This window comes from Podarcis bocagei (assembly GCF_964188305.1).
Source record: "Podarcis bocagei genome assembly, chromosome: 15".
NCBI lineage: Eukaryota > Metazoa > Chordata > Lepidosauria > Squamata > Lacertidae > Podarcis > Podarcis bocagei.
The window spans coordinates 23,044,711-23,072,305 of NC_138141.1; the positions used below are offsets into that span (position 1 = coordinate 23,044,711).

At 46.7% G+C, this 27,595-nt stretch overlaps 1 protein-coding gene across 3 annotated transcripts in view; it reads left to right on the forward strand.

Annotated features, from left to right (window-relative positions):
* POU2F3 (POU class 2 homeobox 3) overlaps positions 1-20,198 on the forward strand; it is a 90,947-nt gene extending 70,749 nt beyond the window's left edge. For all 3 annotated transcript variants that reach the window (XM_081172679.1, XM_081172681.1, XM_081172680.1), the window contains 8 exons: positions 1,999-2,081; positions 4,858-5,040; positions 6,218-6,359; positions 7,292-7,428; positions 8,397-8,558; positions 12,184-12,250; positions 14,475-14,607; positions 16,925-20,198. In XM_081172679.1, the coding sequence (XP_081028805.1) occupies positions 1,999-2,081; positions 4,858-5,040; positions 6,218-6,359; positions 7,292-7,428; positions 8,397-8,558; positions 12,184-12,250; positions 14,475-14,607; positions 16,925-16,964 (947 nt within the window). In that variant the 3' untranslated portion in view covers positions 16,965-20,198. The remainder of the gene's footprint in view (positions 1-1,998; positions 2,082-4,857; positions 5,041-6,217; positions 6,360-7,291; positions 7,429-8,396; positions 8,559-12,183; positions 12,251-14,474; positions 14,608-16,924) is intronic.
* Positions 20,199-27,595: the final 7,397 nt, after the last annotated feature.

Sequence of the window (27,595 nt, forward strand, 5' to 3'; positions counted from 1 at the left end):
ACTGGTTGCCTCCCTGCCTTCCACCCTACCAGCTCCAATGGGCCCCAGCCACTACCGAAAGCAAGATTTCATTTCTTGGTGTGTATGTCTGTCATGCAAATTGCAGAGTGGGGAGAAACCAGGCTCACGCCGCAGTTGAAAATCTGCCACAACAGTCTTCCTCCCCCCCCCCTCCAACACCCACAGCCTGTCTTCACCCTGGTGTTAAGATGTCATCCTGTCTAGTGGCGTTAAGTCCCAGTTTAGAAATCCATGCTAAGAAAGAGCAGCTGCCAATTTGTCTGTTTGAGGGCACGTCATTAATCTCATGCGCATCTCATTTCTGGTGACATTGCACCATATTGTGGAATACGCTCTCATTTTGGAAAGGTTATATTATCCCTAGGTGGCCTTAGGCAAGCTCCTATTTCAAAAGCCTCAGCCACGCGTCTGCAAAATGGGAATTATACTGCTGAGCTGGCTTGCCTTCCTGTGTTGTTGTAAGGATTACAACAGGATGTCTGTGAGGTGCTCTCAACACTCATAGGCAAGGATAGACAAAGTGGAGCCCTCCCAGGTGTTGATAGACTACAACTCCCATCAGCCTGAGCCAGCAAGGCCCAATGGTCAGGGCTGGTGGGAGTTATAGTTCAGCATCATCTAAAGGTACGTATGGAGGAGAAGTTTGATTCTCTTTGCCTTTATAAGCAGACTGCACTAAAGTGCACTTTCTGAAGCAATACACAAATGGAAACACAAGCATCCTTCAAAGTTTGCTGTCCTCCGGATTTTGCAGTGCACTTCTCCAGATGCATAATATGAACAAAAATGCATATACTGGGGTACTGTGTACATCGAAATGTACCGTATTTTTTGCTCTATAAGACTCACTTTTTCCCTCCTGAAAAGTAAGGGGAAATGTGTGTGTGTCTTAAGGAGTGAATGCAGGCTGCGCAGCTATCCCAGAAGCCAGAACAGCAAGAGGGATTGCTGCTTTCACTGTGCAGCGATCCCTCTTGCTGTTCTGGCTTCTGAGATTCAGAATATTTTTTTCTTGTTTTCCTCCTCCCAAAACTAGGTGCGTCTTGTGGTCTGATGCGTCTTATAGAGCGAAAAATACAGTATATTGGTAACAATAGCCTTCGAAAATGCCTTGTATTGGGGAAAACTGCATACAAAAGTGGGTATATTTAAGAGAAATCCACACTCAAATCCATACTTCTCCCCAGGTTTCCAAGATTCCCAGTCCAACCTGGAGATGGCAGGGATTGAACCTGCGTGCAAAGCAGATGCTCTAGCAGTGAGCCAAAGCTCTTCCCCATCCTTATTCTCAGGGGTGGCACGCCCCATTTCACTTGCCACTGGCACCGCACCACCCTTACCTGCATTGCCCAGTGGTGCCCACAAAGCGCCAGCAGCCGCGGCCAACTTCCAGCGAGATCTTGCAAGATCTCACCGAAGTCTTGTGAGATCTCATGCAACAGGGCCAGCAGCAGAGGCCATGGGAAAACAGTGGAGGTGAGGCAGGCACCTCTTCTAGGGCTTCCTCTGCTCAAGGCAGGCTCCTCACCAGTGCCCGACTTACATATAAACTAAACAAGCTATAACTTAGGGCCCCACTCTCTTGGGGGCCCAGAAAAAATTAAAAAACAAACAAACCTGGATGTACATTTCTAAAATATAAGATAACAAATAAAATTAAACCCACATACAGCAACAGTGTTTTGTGTTGTGTAGGCTCCTATTTGTTATGTGCAAATGGCTTTAGATACCTATTATGAATTACCATATAGCATATATTCAACCCAAAAAACAGTGACAATTTGTTGTTGACAAAGGTCAGCTGGACATATAAAGGGCCCCATTACCTTCAGTAGCTTAGGGCCTCATCAAACCTAATTCCAGCCCTGCTCCTCACCCTTCTTCCTCAGTGGACCGGGCCTGCTTCTTCCTTCCATCCTGAAAATCATCAGGCAGAGACAAAGTTTCTCACACTTTTTCCCCCCCTTTCTCTTCCAGCTCTGCAACCAAATCTCCTCTCCTTTCCTCAGCAGCAGAGTGGGATCCTCCTTCCCCAACATGGGCACAGCTTGACGTCTCAGGTAATGGCCGCTTGGCAGGGTGTTTAGCTCATAGAAATCACAGAGTTGTAGAGTTGGAAGGGACCATGACGATCATCTAGTCCAGGGGTCTGCAATGCAGGAATATCTTTTGATTGGATTAATTTGGTTCAGTTAACTCAGCTGAATTAAATTCACTGTTGAGCCGAAGCCAGTATTCTCAGATATTCAAAACATCCAACATAGAAACTGAAATTTGGAATGTGCCATCTGATCTTAAAATTCAGCTGCTTTAGGGGTCACTTTGCCAGACATCAAATGTACATCAGCTGCTGGCTGTCAACATCATTAGCCACATTGCCAAATATGAAAACTGTTGCATGACAGCTACACATATTGTCACATACTAGATCCCAGTGCATGTCAGCTTTTAAATTCCCCTGCCTACTGTAAGATATGGTGAAATCCCATTGCATGGCAACTATCAGATCCTGACAAATCAAATTTCAAGAATTGAAAATCAAACATATGATATCAAACAACAGTTTTGTATGATCTGCATTGTTCTATTGGTACTGTTGCTGTGGGGTTTGTAATGACCTTTGGCTAGAACAATAAACTTATATTGATTGATAGAATAGCAGATTTCAAGCATTCAGCAAATATCTGAGCATTTGGGAAAGGTTTGAAGAACTTTCAGTGCCTAAAGAGAAACTGATGTGCCGTTTTGCAAACAAATTCATTTCAGCTCTAATTCAGTGTCTAGCCTAGGAACCCCAAAGCTCAGTAGGCGCACTCCTTGAAATCTGGTGCAGAATTATCTCTGGACAATCCCAAAGTACTCAAATAAATGGCTGAATTTTCAGTACTATATAGTCAGTATATGAAGTCCCCCTTGTCCCCCTTGGCCACAATCTTAACACTAAATTTCCTGGAGAACTGAATTTGGAACTAGATGGAAATATTCCATTGGGAAGGACCGTGGGAATTTGACTCCACAGTTGTGCTCACATTGAGCCAAGTCTGATACAAAGGAGGGGAGGAGGGTGGAAAGGATTCTTTCCTACCCACAGTCAAATTTGGTTTAATCTGAGCAAGTTCTCTTTTCCGCTATTCCTCGGGATGATGAGAGCTCCCTGTGGCTGTCCACTGAAATGATCCACAAAGCTTAGGGCTGTGGAACACAGTTTGGTCACGCTGGGTTACTCAGCCTAAAGGCAGCATGCATAGAATCCTAGAGCTGGAGGAGGCCTCTGAAGTCATCTCACCCAACCTCCTGGTCAAAGCAGGAAAGCCACTGTGATAGGATCCCTGATAGGTAGCCAACCAGCCTCTGCCTATGAGGAAAGGTTACAGTTTCCCCACAGGCATCTGGTCGGCCCCTCTGAGAACAGGAATGCTAGACTAGATGAGCCACTGGCTTCATCCAACGGACTCTTCTTATGCTCTTATGCTTTAAAACTTCTAATGAAAAGAGGGAGGCAGAATCACAAGCAAAGTGCCTGAAAACTGAAGAGGAAGCAGGATTTGGAAAGGCCTATCAACCCCCACCACCACCACCAACAGAAAGCATCCAGTCCCATAGTGTCTGATCCTGGGACACTCCCTCTACCACCAGGAGACACCTAGAATGATGGATGAGAGGAAACTGTCTCCATAACACCCAGGCCTCTTATGTCATCTTCAGATGTGTGGGTTTCTGCTCATCCTAAATTATACGAGCAATCTTGCTGGATCAGCCCTCTAGGCCACACCGAGTGTAATTAGGAATAAAAACAACTAAATTTGATTAGTCATTGTTGCAATAAGAAAATCCCTGCTTACAGCCTGTTGGAGGATCGTATATTTGAGTCTTCCCCGTTGTAGAAGACTTTCTTCGTGAAGGAAACTAGCACATCAGGGCAAGGGCATTTATCGTCCTTGCATGCTAGATTTCTAATTACGAGAAATGTTTTCCCCACATTTGTAGGATTCCCCCACCACCACCTAACCAGCAATCTGAACTGGTATAGTTCCAACAGGGAGGGACTATGATTATTCTGGATGTGTCTTGATTGGCTCTCAGGTCACACCCATACTATACATTTAAAGCACATTTGACACACATTTAAAGCACATGGATTCCCTCAAAGAATCCTGGGAACTGTAGTTTACAGAGCCACAATTCCCAGCATCTTTAACAAATTACATTTCCCATAATTCTTTGGGGAAAGCCATAGCTGTTTAAAGTGGTAGGATTCTACTTTAAGTGTATAGTGTATAGTGAGGCCTTAGTTTCCAATGGGTATTTTATTGTGTTGATCAATGTGTTGTTCATATTGATGGTTTTCTATGGGGTTATTTTGGCAAAGAATTTGTATTGTACCAACCACTTTGGACACTTTGAGACGCAGGATGCAAAGGTCTACAGCCCACACAAAAAAACACAATTTGGTGAGGGTGGAAGTGGAGTCATAGAATTGTAGAGTTGGAAGGGACCCCAAGAGTCATGTAGTCCAACCCCCTGTAATGTAGGAATCTCAGGGTCAGCATTTGCCCCCAACATCATCGGACAAATGACACCACCGCTATTTGCCCTGAGCCCCCATTGTTGTCATTTTTTTCTGGCCCAGTGCTCTGAGGAGAGCAGCCATTTTAATTTCCCACAATACCCCTGGTATAGCAGCGCTATGGGACAATGCAGGGAATCAAAATGGTAGCCCCCTACTATCCAATGCTCCTTCTGGCCACTGTATCTAAACATCTTTCTCAGGGAGTGCTTTTGTAGGGTGTCTCCCCCCCCCCCAGTAATGATGGCACAATGTGTCTGTTTTAACAGACGGTGGGACGTCCTGGGCACCCCGGATCGTCGTTGGAGCCCCACCTGGAAGTCCCTCAGCACATACAAGTGAGCAAACACTTGCCGTCCTCCGTGGCAACGGATGAAGCCAATGATCTAGAGGAGCTGGAAAAATTTGCCAAGACTTTCAAACAGAGGAGAATCAAACTTGGGTTCACTCAGGTGAGGACGGTCTCCTTCAAACTGTAAAGGCTTGTCTCAAGGCCACCTTGCCTGTGCCTTGAGACCTTCAGCTGATCCTCTTCTCTGAGAACCTTCACTGGGGAAGGTATTTCATGCAGCAGAGAGGGGCAGGGCCTCCTCTGTGGTAGTGCCCCACTGTGGAATGCCCTCTTGGTATGGTTGGACCAGAGCTCTGATCATCCCTGACCACTGGCCAGATCTGATGGAAGTTAGAGTCCAACAACACCCATCCCTGCCATAGAAGAACAACGAGTGCTGATACTTTAATCCTTACTGTCTGGTTAAATCCTTTGCCAAGGCTTTTTGAATGCTGGTTATGCCTGCTTGTTTTAACTCAGAAGTGGAGAACTTGTGGCCCTCCAGATGTTTTGAGGCTGCAACTTCTATCATCTCTAGCCATTGGGCATGCTGGCTGGGGCTAAAGGGAGCTGGAATCCAGAAACTTCTGGTTCTCTACCACTCCTCCAAAACCTGTTCTATGTTGGGGGGGGGGAGTGTTTCAATAAGAATATCCTGTTTTTTCTTTGTGTTATCATTGTGTTATCAGTGGTAGTATTCTTAAGTTGGGTATGATTAGATCATGGGTAGGCAAACTAAGGCCAGGGGGCCGGATCCAGCCCAATCACCTTCTAAATCTGGCCCGCAGATGGTCTGGGAATCAGTGTGTTTTTACACAAGTAGAATGCGCCCTTTTATTTAAAATGAATTTGTGGGTTATTTGTGGGGCATAGGAATTCATTCATTTTCCCCCCAAAATATAGTCTGAGGGACAGTGGACCGGCCCTGCTGAAAACATTTGCTGATCCCTGGATTAGATGGTTGTTGTGATTTTGTTAAATGTATTACCTGCCCTTTGCCAGCAGGTTCCAGGGCAACTTACAACAACTTAAAGTTCAGAATTAAAAACAGTTTACAATTGCAGGAATAGGACCGTTCCTGAAAACACATATCTCAGGTGTCAAAGAGGGACATTTTCAGCATTTGCGGAAAGCTGTTTAGCAAAGATGCCAGACCAGAGTGCAAGGAGGGAGCTCCCCAACTGCGGAACTGCCCCAGGGTTGGACTTAGATGATGTTTTGGGTGTCTTGCAGCTGTACAAGTCTATGATTCCCCTCTGGTGCCTTTTCCCTTTCCTGACCTCTTCTGCCTCCTGCAGGGCGATGTGGGGCTGGCCATGGGGAAGCTCTATGGGAATGACTTCAGCCAAACCACCATTTCTCGCTTTGAGGCCCTCAATCTGAGCTTCAAGAATATGTGCAAGCTGAAACCACTGCTGGAGAAGTGGCTGAGCGATGCAGGTAGGCCGGTGTTTCAGTTCATCTTCTGCAAGCTGGCATTTGAATGAGCTCCCATTTCTCGCAGGTTTGCTTAAAGAAAAAAAGAAGAAAAAGATATTTCCTGGTCTTGATAGCTTTACTGTTTCAGCATGGGTTGAGGGGTGGAGAGCTGCTTCTCCTCCCCTCTCAGATTTTCAATTTCTGGCAGAATTGTAGGGTATAAATTGATGCTGTGCTTGTTTTCCTGAAGGAAACAGGATCCCTCATGAATCATACATCATTGTCCCACTAGGGGGAAATAGAGTGTGCAATAGTCTCCCAAGACGGAGAGAGTATAAAGTGAATGTAGGATCCAAACAGAACATTGCAAAGTAAGACGCCAGCTTTCAAGTTCAACAGAACTCTGCTTCAGTTTGGATGTTAAGCAGAACAAAAAACAGAAAGAGGAGTGTCTGAATTTTTTTTTATATATAGCCCACCTTTTCTCCAAAGAGCGCAAGGTGGTGTATATACTTCTCCCCCTCTCTATTTTATCCTCACAACAGCCCTGTGAGGTAGGCTAGGCTGAGAGGTAGTGACTGGCCCAAGATCACCCACTGAGCTTCCTGGCTGAGTGGAGATTTGAACCCAGGTTTCCTGGGTCCTAGTCCGACACTCTAACCACTACACCACACTCATGTCTCTGTGGGGCATGGTGGGAACCTCAGCCCAACCTTTGGTAACAGTCTTGTGGCTGGTGCTTATGGGAGTTGCAGTCCAAGATATCTGGAGGCCATCCAATTGGGGGAGTAGACCTGAGGTCAGAGCTTGGGAACCTGTGAGTAGATGCTTTGGGATCCAATTCCTGGCAGCATCAGCCAGTAAAGCAAATTGTCAATTTTCTGCCATAATCCTTGCACACATCAATATATCGGCTTTGAATTAAATGGTTTGCCTATCTCCTTGCTCCATAGAAGCTTCCCCTTTGGACTCTTCCGTAAGCACACCCAGTTCCTACCCATCGGTGAGCGAGATGTTTGGTCGCAAGAGAAAGAAACGCACCAGCATCGAGACCAACATTCGCTCCACTCTGGAGAAACGGTTCCAAGACGTAAGAGAAACAATCCACTTGCTGCTTTTAGCCATCCAGCATAATATGGGGAGGTATATAAGGTTGGAGGTTTGACAGGGCAAGTGATGAGAAGCAAGAAGGGATGCCTTCCATCACTTCACCCCACTGGTCCTTCTAGGTTTTCCTCCATCCTAAAATAGTGTTATAGGATTGGAGGGTCAGTCTAGATGACATCCACGGATTCCTTCCAGGCCTGTGATCCTGTACACAGTGAGGTTAAGAATCTAGTAGGGGAGACTGCTGAACCAACAAAACCAGTTTCTTTTTGTTAAGGTAATGGTCTTGGCTAGCCAGTTAAGTACTCCATTTGCATGTCCAAAGAGGTTGCTCTGTTGCCGTAGAGATAAATGGGTGGGCATTTTCCCACCTCACCTTGCTGGATGCCATGTCAGCCTAGAAGGGAGAACAAAGGGACAAGGGGTGCTGTGTGAGAGACAGTTTTTTGCTGATGCTGATGCTGGAAGCTGGAGACCCAGAAACTTCCCTAGAAACCTAAAAGGAAGACAAGTTCTGATGGAGTGTAAATGCTGTGAGCCCCTTCATCCTATGCTCAGGTCATCTACATGTGCAAATAAATCCACATGTCCTAAAGATACCACGGTGTCCATAGACCTTCATTCCCAGGAAACTGAACCCTGGGAAAGTGCAGGAGCCCCCAGAGTCTCTCAGCACACAGAGATTAGATGCTTGCAACGCTATATGACCTAGGGCTGTGTGCAAGATTCGACCGGTCCAAGTCCTGAACTAAATTGAGCCAATTTGGGGGAGTGGAGGATTCAGACATCCCCAGATCACTGCAGGTTGAGCCATCCAGTGATCTGTGACTGTCAGGCAGCCCTGTGAGCTGTAGCATGATGACAACCCTACCTTTCTATGTATATAGGAAGAAATAAAGTGTCCCTTAACGCTGTGGATGGTGTTTCTTATCTCAGCCTTTTTCTCTTCAGAACCCCAAGCCCAGCTCAGAGGAGATCTCCATGATTGCAGAACAGTTGTCCATGGAGAAGGAAGTGGTTCGGGTTTGGTTCTGCAACCGGCGCCAGAAAGAGAAGCGCATCAGCTGCCCAATGTCCTCCCCTATCAAATCACCCCTCTACAACTCCAGACTGGTAAGAGCTCCTTCGCCAAAGGGGACAGGCCACCAGTGGGCATTGCTAAATAGTTAAAGGACTCGAGGCAGAAGCCCATAACGCACATTTCTTGCAAATTGGCATGTGCTAATTTATACACAGTTAAAAACGGTAAAGGACCCCTGACAGTTAAGTCTAGTCGCAGACGACTCTGGCTCATCTCGCTTTAAAGGCCAAGGGAGCCGGCATTTGTCCACAGACAGTTTTTCCGGGTCATGTGGCCAGCATGACTAAACCGCTTCTGGCTCAACAGAACACCGAAACCAGAGCAGCGCATGGAAACGCCGTTTACCTTCCCGCCGGAGCGGTAGCTATTTATCTACTTGCACTTTTGGCATGCTTTCAAACTTCTAGGTTGGCAGGAGCTGGGACCAAGGAACGGGAGCTCACCTCCTCGCGGGGATTTGTACCACCAACCTTCTGATCGGCAAGCCCAAGAGGCTCAGTGGTTTAGATGACAGCACCACCCACGTCCCACTTTTACACAGATACCCCTGGGCAAATTTAGGTGGTGGAGCTCTCACTTTGTGCCCAGGAATTGTTGTTGTGCCCAGTGCTAGTCCTACTGGCAGTGGCCCACTGAAGTTAATGGACATGACTAACTTAGGTTCATTATATATGCTCCAATATTTTCTTTCCCAAATCCAGGACACACACCCCCATCATGCTGCCCCTGCCTCCACCCCTCACCCACCCAGGCTGCCTTGACCCACAAGCATGCCCGGGCTGACTCAGCCACCCACCTTCTTACCTTTGCCAGCTCACTGCTGCCACCACTGCAAGGCCAAGGCTGCCTTCTCCCCCTCTGCAAGACCCACCAAGGCACTTTGGTGCATCCCTTTGAGACAGCCAGCACAGCTTTCCAGAAGGGTGCATCCCTGGCAATGTCAAAGCGATCTCAGAAGGTGCTCTGTTGCCCGTCATTCCAGGATCCAAATCTCAGCTTCTGGGATGTCCCAGTTAAAACGGGACAGTTGGGGGGTATGTCATTAACTAACTTGGGTCCAGTCTGAGGGGAACATAGTTGTCACCAACTCAAAGTTTGCTGTTTCTTATTTGGAGTTCTGCTCCAAAACACCTGGACTGAGGAAAGCTGTTATAAACCAAACTGACCTGTCCCTTCTCTCACAGAAGCTGGACTGTCCACATCCCATTGTCCCTGGCATGCCCTGTTACAAAGACCTCAGGCAGCAAATGTCAGCTTGGAAAGCCTGCAAGAATAGGCAGTGCTAAGCTGGATAGATTCGAGGTCTGAAGGGTGAAAAGCCACTTGTTAATACATAATAGCCGAAGTATCACACAAAGACTGTGCTTTACACATTATGTTCCATGTCACCAACAGTGTGTTCCTGGTGTATCAGAGCCAACAGAGCACCTCTCCCTGTTTAAAACCGCTTTGCAGGTGCCTGGTACGTAGCTCCACGCAGCTGCTGCCTGCCTCTCTTTCTTTCTTAGAAAGCAATTTGAATTGCACATGCACCTACATGAAGGAACGAGTGGAAGTGGGTTGTGTGAATGGCCAGAGAGTTGTTGCTGTTGGCATGAGCTGGATTCTGTGTGGTCCTCACCTTACGCTGGGCGAAGCATTAGTGTATAAACACACTTTGAATGCAGCTGTTGCTGGGGTACAGCATGCCAGCTCCTTCTAAAGGAATGGCTTGCCGTAGGGGATCGACGCAGGAGAGCCAGGACAATATAATGGCTCATGATGAGTTGTCAGCCACAAGGGCCTTGCTTCAAAAGTTTCTTGGCAGCCCTCAGTAAACTGCCATCTCCCCAAACACACACACAGAGGCAGTACGGGAATAACAGCCATGGCCTGCCTTGCAAGATTGTTGTATGTGTTACTGAGATGGGGTACAGGTATCACCTTAAAAGCTCTGTTAGAAATGCTGCGTAGAAAAAGGCTGGGATCCAACTGAAACTGTGACGGAGAGTCTCTGTCGCCAGAATGTCAGCCAGCTTCCTGAGATGCTATTGCTCAAAATTAACAAGGCCCCCAGCAAATGGAAAGAGCACCTTTTCCCTGATTCACCAGGACTGACTCAGAAAGGGGAGCACCCTCTGAGGATGACTCATTCACACAGCTTCCTGCAAGGCAGCTGCTTCTAGCACAGCACAGGGTGCTCTCAGGCTATCTCCGTTTTCGGGTGGGATCCTCTCCTGTGTCAGCAAATCCACGTTGTGCAATCGTTGTCGGCGGGGAGCTCTTGTGCAAGAAATACACCTCGCCCCGCCCCAACCCCCCTCAAAATAGACTTTTTGCTTTGAGATATATAAAAAATTAAAAAATTGTCCAGTAGCACCTTAGAGACCAACTAAGTTTGTTTTTATTATAAGCTTCCATGTGCATGCACAACTTCTCCAGATACACTTCATCAGACCTGAATCTTTTTGCTTTGAGGAAAGGGATGGGGAAATTCACTAGACAGTGTGGGACAGAATGCTTGCCTGGACACAACATCCTCTAACCTCCCCTACAACAAATCAGAAGGCTCCTGAAATCGGCAGTGTCATCTCATCTCCCTGCAAACCAATCACAATCAATGCTTTTTTATTTTAAAAAAAATTAAAAAGGTCATCTGGAAGCAACTATCATCTCCGGCTGCTGAACCATCTGAGCAAACTGTCATCTAAGTCCAGCAGCAAATGTAGAGTTGGAAGGGACCTTCTCCAAACTTTTATTAGGCATTACAAGTATCAGCCATCATAAAACATCCATATATAAAATTTAAAAATATGTACAAATAAACAGCCATGTAAAATATGTAATAATGAGGATTTTCATTGGAGTTTCTTCCTGCTAAATAAAAAGGAGGCAGGGCTAACTACCACCTGCATTATACATTTAAAGCAGCATCACATTTCTATCACAGACTTACATCTCCCAGAGTTCCCTGTGAAGAGGGATTGCTTGTTAAACCACTCTGGGAACTGCAGCTCTTTGAGGAGAACAGGGGTTTCCTGACGACTCTTAACCTTAAGAAACTACACTTCCAAGGATTCTTTGGTGGGGGGAGCCACAGTCTATATTTTGACGTATTTCCTTTAAAACAGCTCAAAATTTATTTATTTTAGATTTTGTGTCCGGATTTCCAACCCTGTTTAAATGTACAGTGCAGATGATGCCAAAAATGAGCTTCTCATTGAACGATTTGAGGCTCCTTTAGCTAGTAAAGGTAAAGGGACCCCTGACCATTAGGTCCAGTCATGGCCGACTCTGGGGTTGTGGCCGAGGGAGCTGGCACACAGCTTCCGGGTCATGTGGCCAGCATGACTAAGCCGCTTCCGGCAAACCAGAGCAGCTCATGGAAACGCTGTTTACCTTCCCGCCGGAGCGGTACCTATCTATCTACTTGCACTTTTACGTGCTTTCAAACTGCTAGGTTGGCAGGAGCAGGGACCAAGCAACGGGAGCTCACCCCGTCGTGGGGATTTCAAACCTTCTGGTCAGCAAGTCCTAGGCTCTGTGGTTTAACCCACAGCTTTTTGTGTGTGTTTTTCTAAGCACCAACCATACAACTTGCAGTGGACAAACCAACCAAGGCCAATCTTTTAACCTGTCACCCCAAATGATCCTCTTTTGCTTGCTTTTCTCTTCCAGGTCTCTACCTCAGGATCCTTGGGTCCCCTCTCTGTCACTCCTGTTCACAGCACCATGCATGGGGCAGGTATGTGGGGGTTTCCCCCCCAGGAGAACGTTTTTCTGTTTCTGTTTTTTCCTTCCATGATTCAGCCCCTCTGATCTGCTTCGCTAGGTGGGATGGGGTTGGGGAGGGAACATGGAACCAGCCTGTCTTTTGCATCAGGCCTTTGGTGACTCAGGCCCTGCAGGGATATTCTTCTGCACAGCTCAGACCTTGCCTAGGGGCACAGGACAAGGAACGCATATATATCGGCTTGACGCAACCCTGCCAAATCTTTGGCCGCAGGCTTTCCATTGATACTGTAATGGGCAGTTGGGCTGTGAAAGCCCAACAGGGTAAAATGGAAGGGTGTGATGACAGACAGGCCAGAGGGCAGGTTCTGGAGCAGACAGACAAGGAGGCAGGGACAAAATCTGCATCATTACTCCACTGGTCAAACAACTCAGACTGAGGGGCTGGGAATCACAGAATCGTAGAGTTATCTACTCCAGCTCCCTGCAATGCAGGAATCTCAACTAAAGCAACCATGGCAGGTGGCCATCCAACCTCTACTTAAAAAACCTCCAATGAAGGAGAACCGACAACCTGCAGAGGGAATCCGTTCCACTGTCAAACAGCTCTTACTGTCAAGGAAAGGACTGTAACTTAGTGCCAGAGCATCTGCTTTGCTTGCAGAAGGTCCCGGGTTCGATCCTTATCATCTCCAGCTTGGAAAGAGGAAAGACCCTTTGTCTGAAACCCTGGAGAGAGGCTGCCTGTCATGTAGACTCCCGATGTTGCTGAACTACAATTCCCATCATCCCCAACAAGCACGACTAATAGCGATGGGAGTTGCAGTTCCACAACGTCTGGCAGGCCAAAGATTCGTCATGCTGGTGCAGACAGCACTGAACTTCAGGGACCAATGGTCTGACTTGGCCAAAGCCAGCTTTCTATGTTCCTATGGCATGGCTTAGGCAGTGGTTCTCAACCCGTGGGTCCCTAGATGTTGTTGGACTACAACTCCCATCATTCCTGAGCTCTGGTCTTGCTAGCTAGGGGCGATGGGAGTTGTAGTTCAACAACATCTGGGGACCCACAGGTTGAGAAAGGCTGGCTTAGAGCAACTGTTATATAGAGCCAGCCAGGCCCCTGTTGGATCTACAGGTCAGCTGATCTGGCTGGTCCGAAAAACAGCAGTACCATCTCTGGCCATTGTAGAGGTGGCGCCGCAGCACAGCAGAGGCAGGACTGAGAATTCCTTCCTTTGCCCGGTGGCACAAAGAGTAAGATGCCCGAGTCCCTGTTTCAGTGCAGCCACCAACCACCAGCACCATACCTGTTTGACTTCTTGCTTACATCCAAACCAGGGTGGGGGGCAAGGGAACACTAGCTCTCAGCTTCCTCCTCCGTAATCTCTGTGTTGCCACAGTGAAACTCGGCTGAGAGAAAGATGCGAGCAGGAGGGTGGGGGGACGAAGTTAGAATTAGTTGAATCTGCCTGTCCTTGACTCTGCTCCCACCAACCATGTCCCCATCATCATTCATTTCTTGGAGGAATTAGAAAACATTCCTGTTTACCCAGGTAACTGGTGGCTGAAGGATACTGTCCCTGGCAACCCCAAGGTCATTTGGGAAGGATGTATTTAACTGTAATTGCATTTAGACGTCTTTAATTGTCATTGTTTATAGAATGCTTTAATCTGTTTTAGGACTGTTTGTGGTTGTTTTTAGTTTTGTATCTATATGCCACCCTGGGGTCCTGCCCATCTGGCTGGGTTTCCCCAGCCACTCTGGGTGACTCCCAACAGAATTAATAATGATAATACTAAAAAAGCAATAAAACACCAGACATTAAAAACTTCCCTAAACAAGGCTGCCTTCGATGTCTTCTAAAAGTCGGATAGTTGTTTATTTCCTTGACATCTGATGGGAGGGCATTCCACAGGGCGGGTGCCACTACCAAGAATTAATTAATTTATTATTATTATTATTATTATTATTATTATTATTATTATTATTATTAAATTTATTATTATTATTATTATTATTATTATTATTATTATTATTATTATTCCCGATGGGCATCAACCACCACTGAATGGAGGGCCTAGGAAAGAAGGGTCAGAACAGTGAATAAGTGAAATGGGGAGAGGAACCAGGAACAAATGCACTGTTAAGATGCAAAAGAAACCACAACTACCTGTATTTGCATGCACCGGAAGGCCTGAAGGATTTTCCTTTAAGGATAGTTTTCTCTCTCGCACAGTGACATCATCATGCTCTCCAGGGAACTCCAGCCGGCCCTCGTCTCCTGGCACGGGACTCCACGCCAGCAGCCCCGGCATGTCCCAGAGCAACTCCAAAGCAGCCATCAACTCCTCCAGCTTCAACTCTTCTGGGTATGGCTATGTCGGGGGGAGCGGGGTGCAGTTAAAAGAATAAATGAATTGTAGAGTCAGAAGGGACCAGCAGGGTCATCTAGTCCAACCCCCTGCAATGCAGGAATCTCAGATAAAGTTTCCCCTGGGATCATGTGAATAAAAGGATGGTGAAGAAAGCCAGGAGGCAGGAGAGAGCAGGATATGAGTCACTTGAGCATACTGAAAGTCCCAATCTGGCCAGGTGTGACTGTAACTTTTCCCTGGATGCTGAATTTCCACTCCTGGGAAACGGTTGTCTTCTGCTTTAAGGCTTGCAGGAAAATGAGCAGCTGCACTTGGAAAAGTTCACTGTTGCAGAACTGCATCTGAAGTCAGACAAGGATGCCCACTGGAGACGTAATAGGTTGCTTTCACACTAGCCTCCGTGCTCTGGAATTGCTATGCTTTGAGTAACCACTTTTTACAGAGAATTTGGAAAGTGACCTTGTCAGCTTGCTGCAGTCCGTTGTTTTCTGTGTTAAGCTTCTGTAACTTTTCAGACGTGATTAGCGATTAAAAAAAATACTAAAGCAGCAAAAACCCGATAAGTGCAGACTTTGGGGGGGGGTCACTGTGCCCTTAATTGAAAACTTCCTGTGTGCTAGTTCAGCCTGTTTTATTGCTTTGGGCGGATAGTAATTAATTACCCCTTAATTTCTTACTAGGTAGTCAGTTGCTGATCCCTGGTGGAAGGGGGTTAAATAGTCATTTCCTTGCTGCTGCTACTTCCTTTTCTAGTGAAATACAAGACTCTTTTGCAGCCTTTAAGAATTATACACACACCAAAAGAAAAAATCCGTACAAAAAAATTCATAATGTCTTGCCTTGAGGGCAAATTTAGAATTGGAAAAATGGCACATGGTGAAACAGCTGGTAAAGATCCACACCATATGTTTAAAGCACATATAACACACATTTAAAGCAAATGGCTACCCTAAAGAATTCTGGAAATTAGTGCTTGAGTTTGCCTTTTCTTCTCCCTTTTCCCTCCCCCTCCCCTTTCCTTTTCTGTCATGTCTTTATATTTAGGGTTGCCATATGGCCTCTTTTTCCAGGACACTTCCTCTTTTTCATGGGCAGAGTCGTCACAGCGATCCATAGTTAAAATGTAGAAGTCGGCACAAATGTGCCCTCTTTTTTTGCTCTTCAAGATATGGCAAAATATGTAATACATAAACACCCCTCCAAAGAATCCTGGGAACTTGGAATTGTAGCTCTGTGAGCAGTTAAGCAACAGTTTTCTCAGGTTTCTCTGGGGGAGGGTGTGCTTTAAAACGTTCTTTATAAGAACGGTGTGGTTGTTAGCTTAGTTCAGAGCTTTCCAAACTGTGCGTCACGACACGTTAGTGTGTCAGCTACAGTGTGTACATGTGTCTCGCGAACGCTCCCTGCGCTCCACCTGGGGCTGGAAAGGGGTTCGTTTAACCTCTGGCTTGCTAGTAAAAGTGAATGACTGTGTCGCAAAATGATACATTTGTAAAAAGTGTGTCACCAACATGAAAAGTCTGGAAAGCTCTGCCTTATTTCCTTGCCAACACCATCACTCGCCCCTGTATGAATTTTCACCATAGGAACAGACAAGAGATCTGATCGTGCATGCCCTGACAGTTTGGCCCTTTGTTATGCATTTAGGTTTTTTATAGTCTTTTTTTTTTGCTCTTTTTTATTAAATTAACAATCAATCGTACATAAATAAGCATAAAAATGTGCACCTCACCACCAAGACCATTCCATTATAACTCTCCAAACTCCCAAAATTTTGACACCTCTTGCAATGGTTCGACCCCTTTCTGTTTTAACAATACAAATTCTATGAACACCCTCCATATCTCTTCAGAATCATTTCTCCTACATATTCCCCATCTTACCTTCAAGGCACATGTTAAATTATCATTAATAGCTACATCCCAAACCTCTTTGTACCATTCTTCCGTTTTATATTCTGTTTGCCCCTTCCACTTCCTAGCTATAATAATTCATGCAGCTGTCAATAAATAGCCTGTGAACCTTCCACCCCATCATAAACTGAGAATAATGCTACCTCTGGACTTTTGGTCAGCTTTAACCCCGTGATTTCTGTTATATCCTTAAACACCCCTTGCCAAAAAAAAACCACAGCTGTACATATTTACACCCCCAACACCTGTGAACATAATTCCCTGTTTCCTGGCATCCCCTCCAACATAACACACAACTAGTTTTTATAGACATGCATTCTCTCTCTCTCTCTGCAGAGAAAACCGTTTCTAAAGTCTTGCCTTTGTGTCTTTTTTGTTCTGTTTATCCATGTGAGCAGATCCTGGTACCGATGGAACCAGCCCACCTACCTCCACTGAAGCCCCATTCCCCAAAGAGCAGCCGACTCCACCTTCTTCTTCTCTGCAGAAAAAGAAAAGGAGCCTGAACTTTTGTGCTATGGACCCGCTTCTTAGGGAACAGTGGCTCAGTCAAATGCACGGCCCACATGTCACAACCGGTCTCCCTTCAACCTCACTTGATGGCAGCAACTCTGCAAGCAGAACTGTCAAAGAGACTAAAACGGTGACACGTGGCAACGGTGCGGGCGCATGGCATAAGCCATTCGCATCATGTCGTCCTCAGGCACTTCTGCATGCGGTTGCCTAAACCTTTTGCTCTGTAACTGATGCCTGGCGATCTTCGACTGGGAAGTGGTTCTGTCTTCTCTCTCTAGTTTGTAAATGCTTTTTGTTGGGAGGCAACTGTGAAGACGCATCCATTCTCCCATCTAAACCAAAAGATGCATCCGCGGAGATCCCCACCCCCTAAGCTAAGCCAAGGCTGTCAAATTTGATTTCCTGAAGGTTTCAATCAGGATTGGCACTTTCAGTGTCCTGCAGGTGGTGCTCTGGAGCAAGGTAGCTATGCTTGGATTGCCTGTGAGCGATGCATTTGCTCAAAATTGTGGGAACGTTTAGGTGATCTGGATGCATCCAGGTTTTGATCTCCAGACTCTTTGTGCTGGGGACCTGGGGATCCCATAGCTTCTGGGGAGCAAGATAGACATGGAATTGACATGCATCTAATTGTTCAAGAGTGAGGCTGCCTGGGCCGACCCTATCGTTGGGCAGAGTGAGGTTGTACACATGTAGTTAGTCTCCATTGTACCCCCTAAGCTAACCAGCTGCCCTCAGCGGCAATGGAGGGTGATAGCTCCTTTGCTGACATTGAAGCAAAACACAGCTACCAATCTGGTTGGCTTCAGTGAATGACATGGGGAGGGTACCATCTGGGCCTGCATCTCAGGTAGCAAAATATCTTGGGCCAACCTTAGATGGTATATTCACCAAATGGGCACTTTTTCACCCAACTTGCCTATCTATAGACACTTGCTTCTCCAATATTTGGGAGGTTGTGCTTTAGAATTGCCAATGCCTGTGACAGATGTGTTAATTTTTTAAAAAAATATATATTTTTAAATGGTCTCTCATGAGGATCTCTGATTAAACAAGTCAGGCATTTTCCCCCACACATGGTGGTTCAAGCTGTACCTTGAAAAGTCCAGATTTGCCCAGGTGTCTACTGGACAAATGCCTTGATGAGTTAATACATTTCATCTTCACAAATTTAAAAATCTCAAGCAGTTTTGAAACCATTTTACAAGTTCTTTTTAAAAATAAAATAAGCACACATATCTAGTCATGTAGACACCTCCCTTTTTTCATTCAAGTGAAACATTTTGGTGGGGAAGATTGACTGGACAAAACTGCTTGTGAGCCGGTCTAAGTCAATTCTACCACTCCCTTGATCTGAATGTGACTAGGAGGGGCAACAGTAAATAGAAAACACGGAAATAGGTTGAATAGCCTCTAACCCCTGGAGTTTGGCTACACACACTTACATGCTAAGTTGTTGGGGTGGGGAAGAAATTTGATTCAGTTTGCATCCAGAGGCAAACCTACCTAACTGAACTTTCCAAAATGATGCACAAACTGAAGAACAGCCATCATTCAAAATTCTCAGTTTCCAAATTTTGCAGTGGAGTTCTCCAGCCAAGTAATGTGTAGAGACTAGGGCAAAGCATGCATAAAAATGCATGAAGATAACCTACAAAAATGCTTTTTATTAGGAGAGATTGCTTTGCCAAAATGTGCCAATTAGGAGAATTTTGCACTAAAAAAGTGGTGAATTTTCACAATGACTTTTTTTAAAAAAGAAAAAGAAAATCACAAACCGATGTCAACATGGGGAGACCTTAACCTTTGGGTTGGAAAAACAAGAAAGTGACAGAAAGTGAAACTGACAGACCTGCTCGTTCCTCACTAGCCATGCAAATCGAATCTTCGTTTCCCCTGTTTCGCTCAGTTTGTACAATTCCCAGGCTACCAGGACTGGGCCAGAGCTGCTGGTGGTAGCAATAAAAAGGATGAGTCATTTCTTTTACCCCCAATACTAATTGTGTGGCATATGAGAGGAGGTCAGCAAAAGTCTGCTCCTGGGAAAAGAGGCCGCCTAGGGTCCCATACTCGGAGCTTGAAGGCTGGAAAAGCAGCTGGGTGGAGGCAGCCTTTGGGTTGGGAAAAGTTTGGAGAGGAAAGGATGAAGCAGCCTTTCCCCCTCCAGTCACACTCACCACCTCCCCCAGCTGCTTTCCATTAAATGTGCACACAGGGACTGTGATGCACATCTGCTATGTAATGAGTAGCTTGGAAAAAGCCTCTGAAACCAGCTGATCTGGAAGATTCCTCTTCTAGAGCAAGTTCTGTTTATTCACAACATATTTGCTGCTTAGACCAGCGACTGGGAACCTCGGATCTGGGGGGGGGGAGGTTAACCAGGCCTATCAGGATTCTCTCCCCACCCCCACCCCCCAGGTCACGTGCCTTCCCACCCCTCGCCAAGCCTGCTTTGCACACTCCTTAGATGTTTTCACCTGACCGGAATGTGTCCTTGGAGTCTCCCAATGCCTTTTTGCTTTCCTGGAGAGGCAGGGGAATGTGTGATCGTGTGCAGAAACTAGCCTGCTTGTACAAAGGTAAAAATTGCATTCGTTTCTCCACCCCACTTTTGCCTCTTGCCCTGCCCACTTCTGGCAAGTGGCCCCCACCCAGTGGGAAATGTGGCCCTCAGGCTGAATAGGCTGCCCAACTCCTGCCTTAGACAATTGCCCCTCTTGCACTGTAGATCTTTTTTTTGCCATCACATTGATGGCAAGGAATGAATATAAAACTATTACCACTTTGATGGCTCCAAGCCCGTTAGAACTGTGCTCTTCTGTTCTTTTATGTTTGGGGTTTTGTTTGTTTTTTAATTATTGTTATTAATAGTCTGTCCATTCGGTTTTTATATTAGCTCCCAGGCAAAAGAAACTTTGTCTAACACCGTGATTGCAATCGTGATGTTTGTTTAAGGGGGGGGGGGAGATATTTTCTGTATTGTAAATAGTTTCTCTTCCGCCACCCTACATCTTCTGTGTCTTCCACTTTTCTCTCTTTGGGAGAACAGTTTGTATAACTCAGGTGTGAATTTTGAAGATTTTGTGTCTCTTTTTATGTGTGTGTGTGTTTGTGCATTGTTTTGATTTCATTAAAATTCCTTTTAAATGCTGGGAACCTCCTTATCAGATCAATGCAGAAAATTGCATTTCTTTACAGAACGAGGCTGTTTATCTGTTATCTAGTTAACGCCCATGACTTCCCCCCAAAGAATCCTGGGAGCTGTAAAGCTCCGAATGGAAGCCCTGTGAGCAGCGGCGTAGCGTGAGTTGTCAGCACCCGGGGCAACGCAAGTAATTTGCGCCCCCTAACCCGGGGCAAGGCAAGTAATTTGCGCCCCCCCAACCCCTAACCTGCGAGTTGCCGCTGGCGCTGCCGCGCAAACAACGCTGCTTGCCCAGAGGAGGATGGAGGCAGAAGCAGCCGCCGCCTGTGGCTGGGCCGAGGGGATGGCAGCGCGGCAGGGTGCGGAGGCTGCCCGTGCCCGGCCAGGCGTCGGTGGCGGCGTCGGCGCTGCTGCAGCGGCTGCTCCTCCTGCGAGCAGTGAGCGGAGCGCAGCCACAGCAACGGCGGGGGGCACGCGCGCTAGGGCGCAAGGCTGGCGGTGGCGGCGGGGAGCCCGGCGGAGGAAGGAACTTGTCCCTTCCCTCTGGACTCGCGCCCCCCCAGATGTTGCGCCCGGTGCGGTCGGCACCCTTGGCACCCCCCACGCTACGCCACTGCCTGTGAGGAATAAACTTCCGTTCCCAAGATCCTTTGTGGTAAGCCATGATTACTAAAGTGATATAAATACAGTGGTACCTCGGGTTACATATGCTTCAGGTTACATATGCTTCAGGTTACAGACTCTGCTAACCCAGAAATAGTGCTTCAGGTTAAGAACTTTGCTTCAGGATGAGAACAGAAATCGTGCTCTGGCAGCGTGGCGGCAGCAGGAGGCCCCATTAGCTAAAGTGGTGCTTCAGGTTAAGAACAGTTTCAGGTTAAGTACGGACCTCCGGAAAGAATTAAGTACTTAACCCGAGGTACCACTGTAGGCTTTACAGGCAATCTTGTTTCAATGTCACCTCAATGACTTTTATTTAGGGAGGAAGGTGGCTTCTAAACTGGTCCTGGGTGGGCGGGCAAGACTGAATAAATCAGTGGTCTTACTACAGGCTGACCATTCCTCCCTCCAACCCGTATGTCGAGCGATCAGAGAACATGTGTCGGCATAACCTGCCCAGACTCTCTAGCTCTTCTTAGAGGACTAGCTGTTGCAGATCAGGATTCTGCAGCTGTCTGGAATTCCAGCACAGTTCCTGGAAATGGCATTTGGCGAGCAGAGGCAGAAATGCTTCTGAATGCCAGTTGCCGGAGGCCAAAGGAGGTGAGCGTGCTCTTGTATTCGAATCCTGCTTCTAGGTTTCCCACAGGCATCTGTGAGAACGGGATGCTGGATCTTCTTATGTGGTATGCCTGCACGCCTGCAAATCATTTTCCCCCAGATCACACATATGATAATATGATTAATGTAAAATGTGCGGTCGTTGCTCCGCCCACTTTTGCCTGTCGCTCCGCCCACCACTAGAATGTGGCTCCCAAAAGATTACTCTGAAGGAAATGCTTCCTATAGGCTGAAAAAGTCTCCCCACTGGTTGCTCTGGAAGGCAACCAGTACTTTCAACTCCACTACCCAGTCTTGGGTGATGACATGCAATGTAATCACCAATCTTGTGACAAAGAGTGTCCCGACTGGTGATCGTCAGGCCACCTGCTGCTTTCCTAGACATATGCTGATTGGTTTTCCTGTGCTGTCATTCTCATATGTAGGTGTCATGGAGGCGAAAAGGGATCGCTCCTCAGGTGATTGCATCTGGCTGTACACAATCCAGGGATAATTAATCCCTCATCAATCCATAATTATAGGACATACATGAACAATTAAACCCATGTTGATTTCCATTATGATTTGCGGGCGCCTAAATGTGTCAAATGTGAATAACCTGAGCAGTGTGTCAATACCGGGCCCCCACACGAATTTTGAGTGCAACATTCAGCATCTCAAGAAACTCAGTTTTCAATTGATGTTTTTAAAAGTGTCTCATCCTTAAGGCTATTGGAGGGGTGAGCATATGTCCAATGCCTGGTGAGCTATCAGGCAAAAAGTAGGGCAGGAGCGGCTTCTCTTTAGGGACGCCTGTGCACCTCTGCCCTAGGAGGCAAAGTCTTTTCTTAAGCAAAACGTAAAGGTAAAGGGACCCCTGACCATTAGGTCCAGTCGTGGCCGACTCTGGGGTTGTGGCACTCATCTTGCTTTATTGGCCAAGGGAGCCGGCGTACAGCTTGCGGGTCATGTGGCCAGCATGACTAAGCCACTTCTGGAGAACCAGAGCAGCGCACGGAAACGCCGTTTACCTTCCCGCCGGAGCGGTACCTATTTATCTACTTGCACTTTGACGTGCTTTCGAACTGCTAGGTTGGCAGGGGTTTCTTAAGCAAAGGACGCCCTATAAGATGTGGAGACTAGGCTCGAAAGATGAAAGTCACCACTGGCTTATATGGCTTTGGTTAGGTTAATTTGTGGTCTGTCAATCACTGTTAGTCATGTTAGCTCAGCGAAACCTCCATGTCCAAAGGCAATCTACCTTGGGATGCCAGCTACAGGGGAACTAACGGCACAGGGTGGATATTGTCTTCACCCCCAAACTTCTGTGAGCTTCTCAGGAGCATCATCTAGCTGGCTGCTTCTGAGCTGAATGCTTGGCTAGATGGGCCTTTGGTATGGTCTTACATTTATTTGGTGACAGTGGCAATATCAGGGCAGAGGCTCTTCTTATTCCAGGAAAGGACTGCAGCACCAGGATGCCAGCCAGGTGAAGGGAGTTCTAGTCTAAAACATCTGGAGGGCAACAGGTTCAAGAAGGTGGCACTGGATGTTTTCCATAGCCGTCAGCACCATACATAATGGTTTGAGATGCTGTCAGCCTATCAAGTCAATATGATAGGCATCCCTTCTATGTGGCTTGCTCATCTTCTGCTCCTCTCACAAGGGAGATGGCCCTCAGTTGTTGTTGTTCTCCTCCCTTATGTTGGATCCTGTTACATGGCAACTCCACCCTAACTTCCTGCCAGCAGTTGGTGCTTAATGATACAGACAGTGCCAGAACTTGGGCAATGACCTCTACAGCTAGTTATTTGGGGCACGTAGCATGTTGGGTTTAGGCAACAGGTTTCATGGGATGCTATACAGTCCTTGTTGTTGTTTAGTTGTTTACTTGTGTCCGACTCTTCGTGACCCCATGGACCAGAGCACACCAGGCACTCCTGTCTTCCACTGCCTCCCGCAGTTTGATCAGACTCATGTTTGTAGCTTCGAGAACACTGTCCAACCATCTTGTCCTCTTTCGTCCCCTTCTCCTTCTGCCCTCCATCTTTCCCAACAGCAGAGTCTTTTCCAGGGAGTCTTCTCTTCTCATGAGGTGACCAAAGTATTGGAGCCTCAGCTTCACGATCTGTCCTTCCAGTGAGCCCTCAGGGCGGATTTCCTTCAGAATGGATAGGTTTGATCTTCTTGCAGTCCATGGGACTCTCAAGAGTCTCCTCCAGCACCATAATTCAAAAGCATCAGTTCTTCGGCAATCAGCCTTCTTTATGGTCCAGCTCTCACTTCCATACATCACTACTGGGAAAACCATAGCTTTTACTATACGGACCTTTGTTGGCAAGGTGATGTCTCTGCTTTTTAAGATGCTGTCTAGGTTTGTCATTGCTTTTCTCCCAAGAAGCAGGCGTCTCTTAATTTCGTGGCTGCTGTCACCATCTGCAGTGATCATGGAGCCCAAGAAAGTAAAATCTCTCACTGCCTCCATTTCTTCCCCTTCTATTTGCCAGGAGGTGATGAGACCAGTGGCCATGATCTTCGGGGTTTTTTATGTTGAGCTTCAGACCATATTTTGTGCTCTCCTCTTTCACCCTCATTAAAAGGTTCTTTAATTCCTCCTCACTTTCTGCCATCAAGGTTGTGTCATCTGCATATCTTAGATTGTTGATATTTCTTCCAGCAATCTTAATTCTGGCTTGGGATTCATCCAGCCCAGCCTTTTGCATGATGTATTCTGCATATAAGTTAAATAAGCAGGAAGACAATATACAGCCTTGTCGTACTCCTTTCCCAATGTTGAACCAATCAGTTGTTCCATATCCAGTTCTAACTGTAGCTTCATACCTCGGGATAAATACGCTTCAGGATAAGTATTTTCGGGTTGCGCTCCATGGCGACCCAGAAGTAACGGAGCACATTACTTCCGGGTTTCGCCGCTTGCGCATGCGAGGAAGCGGCAAAACACGACCCATGCACGCGCAGTCGTGTCTTACGTTCTGTTCAGGATGCGAACGGGGCTCCAGAACGGATCCCGTTCGCATCCCGAGGTACCATCCCGAGGTAGTTTGTATTTCATCACCCAAGGCGGGATGGACTAACTTCTGCTGTCTATGTTCAGGGGTGGCCTCCGAAGAAGGTTTGGAAACTTCAGCTGGTGCAGAATTCAGCAGCCATTTGGGGGTCACTGTTAAAAGTCTAGTCCTCATTGGTATGGGTGAAAGCTTGAAATCATGTTGGCAGTGTGCACTAACATGCTCAGGACTAGTAAGCAATTGCAACCACCACCAAGGATATTTTATCTAAATAATAATAATAATAACAATAATAATAATAAAATAAATTTATACCCCACCCATCTGGCTGGGTTTCCCCAGCCACACTGGGTTTCCCCAGCCACCCAACATCAACATCATCATCATCATCAATCAAACTTTAAAAACTTCCCTAAACAGGGCTGCCTTCAGATGTCTTCTAAAAGTCAGGTAGTTGTTTATTTCCTTGACATCTTAAGGAAGGGTGTTCCAGAGGGCAGGCACCACCACCGAGAAGACCCTCTGCCTGGTTCCCTGCAACCTCACTTCTCGCAGGGAGGGAACCACCAGAAAGGATTTCAGCTGAATTTCAGTGTCCGGGCTGAACAATGGGGGTGGAGACGCTCCTTCAGGTATACTGGGCCGAGGCTGTTTAGGGTTTTGAAGGTCAGCACCAACACTTTGAATTGTTCTGGGAAATGTACTGGGAGCCAATGTAGATCTTTCAGGATGGTTTGGGCAAAAACATTCCTCTTTTCCCAGTGTTTTTGTTTGTTGCTATGTTGTGTATCCATGAAGGGCTATAGAAATTTTAAGAACAACAACAACTCAGCACAGATGGATGGTGGAAGCTTGTCCTTCCCTCCATAAAGGCATGTTTGGACTAGAAATCAGAAATATGCTGTTGCACTCAGGTCTCGCTTGTGGGCACTTGGGCACCTGGTCAACCCCTGTGAGAACAAGATACTGGACATTGGTCTGTTGCAGCAAGTAGGCTTTTCTTATGTTGGGCTCCTGACAACTCTAGAGGCAGGTGGTGTGGCTTGTGATTCTTCCTGGGGGGGGGGAAGAGTTCAGAGCAGGGGGTGGCTCTGAGGGGAAGCAAGAGCTCTCCCCCCAAAAAAATTCTTTTCCCTAGGCCACCATTTGCACCCCTCTCTCATAACACTAGAATGTATTCGCATCCAATGAAGCTAAATGTTGGCAGATTTGGGATAGGTAAAAGAAAGTACTCATGCTGGTAGCTTCGAGAACACTATCCAACCATCTCGTCCTCTGTCGTCCCCTTCTCCTTGTGCCCTCAATCTTTCCCAACATCAGGGTCTTTTCCAGGGAGTCTTCTCTTCTCATGAGGTGGCCAAAGTACTGAAGCTACCAGCATGAGTTTGACCAAACTGCGGGAGGCAGTGGAAGACAGGAGTGCCTGGTGTGCTCTGGTCCATGGGGTCACCAAGAGTCGGACACGACTAAACAACTAAACAACAACAAAAGAAAGAAAGAAAGTACTTCTTCACCAGCACAGAGTTAACCTATGGAACTCACTCCCACAGGAAGCACCATTAGTCACCAAATTGGCTGGCTTTAAAAGAGGATTAGACACATTCATGGAGGCTGTCAATGGTTACTAGCTATGATGGCTATGATCTGCTTCCGCTTTCAGAGACTGTTCTGAAAACCACTTGTTCAAAACCACAAGAGGGGAGAGTGTTCTGGTGTTCAGGTCCAGGGGCAGACCTTATATGAAACTAATGAAGCTTAAGCTTCAGGGACCCTAATCCCAGAGTGGCCCCAGAAGTGACTTTAATCCACATTGCTTTTTTAAAAAAATGGGTCTAGTACTGTAGAAGCAATCTGAGTCACACAACTCAAATCGATTAACTTTTTGTCAAGTCTGACACTCAGCAGTACAAATGTTATAACGTAAACAACCCCCTTGAAGAAGATAACAGTGGTTACCCAGACCTCATTGCTGGTTAATAATAATAATAATAATAATAATAATAATAATAATAATAATAATAATAATAATAATAATAATATTTATATGCCACCCATCTGACTGGGTTGCCCCAGCCACTCTGGGCAGCTTCAAACAAATTAAAATATCAAACACAGTAAATCATCAAACATTAAAAACTTCCCTATACACTCGTGCCTTAGCAGTCGAATGTTTTGGCTCCCGAACACCGCAAACCCGAAAAGGAGTGTTCCGGTTTGTGAACATTCTTTTGGAAGCCGAACATCCGGCAGTGCTTCCATGGAAGCTCCTGCAGCCAATTGGAAGCTGCGCCTTGGAAGTCAAACATTTTGGAAGTCGAACAGACTTCCAGAACAGATTTCATTCAAGTTCCAAGGTACGACTGTACAGGGAAGCCTGCCCCCTAATAATTGTGAAGGGGTTCCCATAACTGTTCAAGCTTTAGGGCCCTAAAAATTTAGGTTCACCACTGCTCATGCCCTAAGGGGTTTTCCCCAAGCATCTGGGCACTCACTGTGAGAACAGGTAAAAAAAGGTAAAGGTAAAGAACCCCTGGGTAGTTAAGTCCAGTCAAAGGCAACTATGGGGTTGTGGTGCTCATTTCGCTTTCAGGCCGAGGGAGCCAGCATTCATCCACAGACAGCTTTCTGGGTCATGTGGCCAGCAGGACTAAACCACTTATGGTGCAACGGAACACCGTGACAGAAGCCAGAGAGCACAGAAACGCTGTTTACCTTCCCACCACAGTGATACCTATTTATCTACTTACACTGGTGTGCTTTCAAACTGCTGGGTTAGCATGCGCTGGGAGAGAGCAACAGGAGCTCAATCCGTCGCAGGGATTTGAACCGCTGACCTTCCAATCGGCAAGCGCAAGGGGCTCAGTAGTTTAGACCACAGTGCCACCCGTCTGGCATGGCGTTCCTTGTGAGAACAGGATGCTGGGCTAGATGGGCCACTGGTGGATGCAGAAGGCTCATCTCCTGGCCTTATGTGGCCCCACTCTGGCACTGGATATGTCGCCATTATGACTAGTAGCCACTGACAGCCACCTTCCCATTGGGACACCATCTGATCTGGGGCCACACCTGCAAAGCATACGCAAAACCATTTGGTAAGTATAATGACCCTAATCTCATTC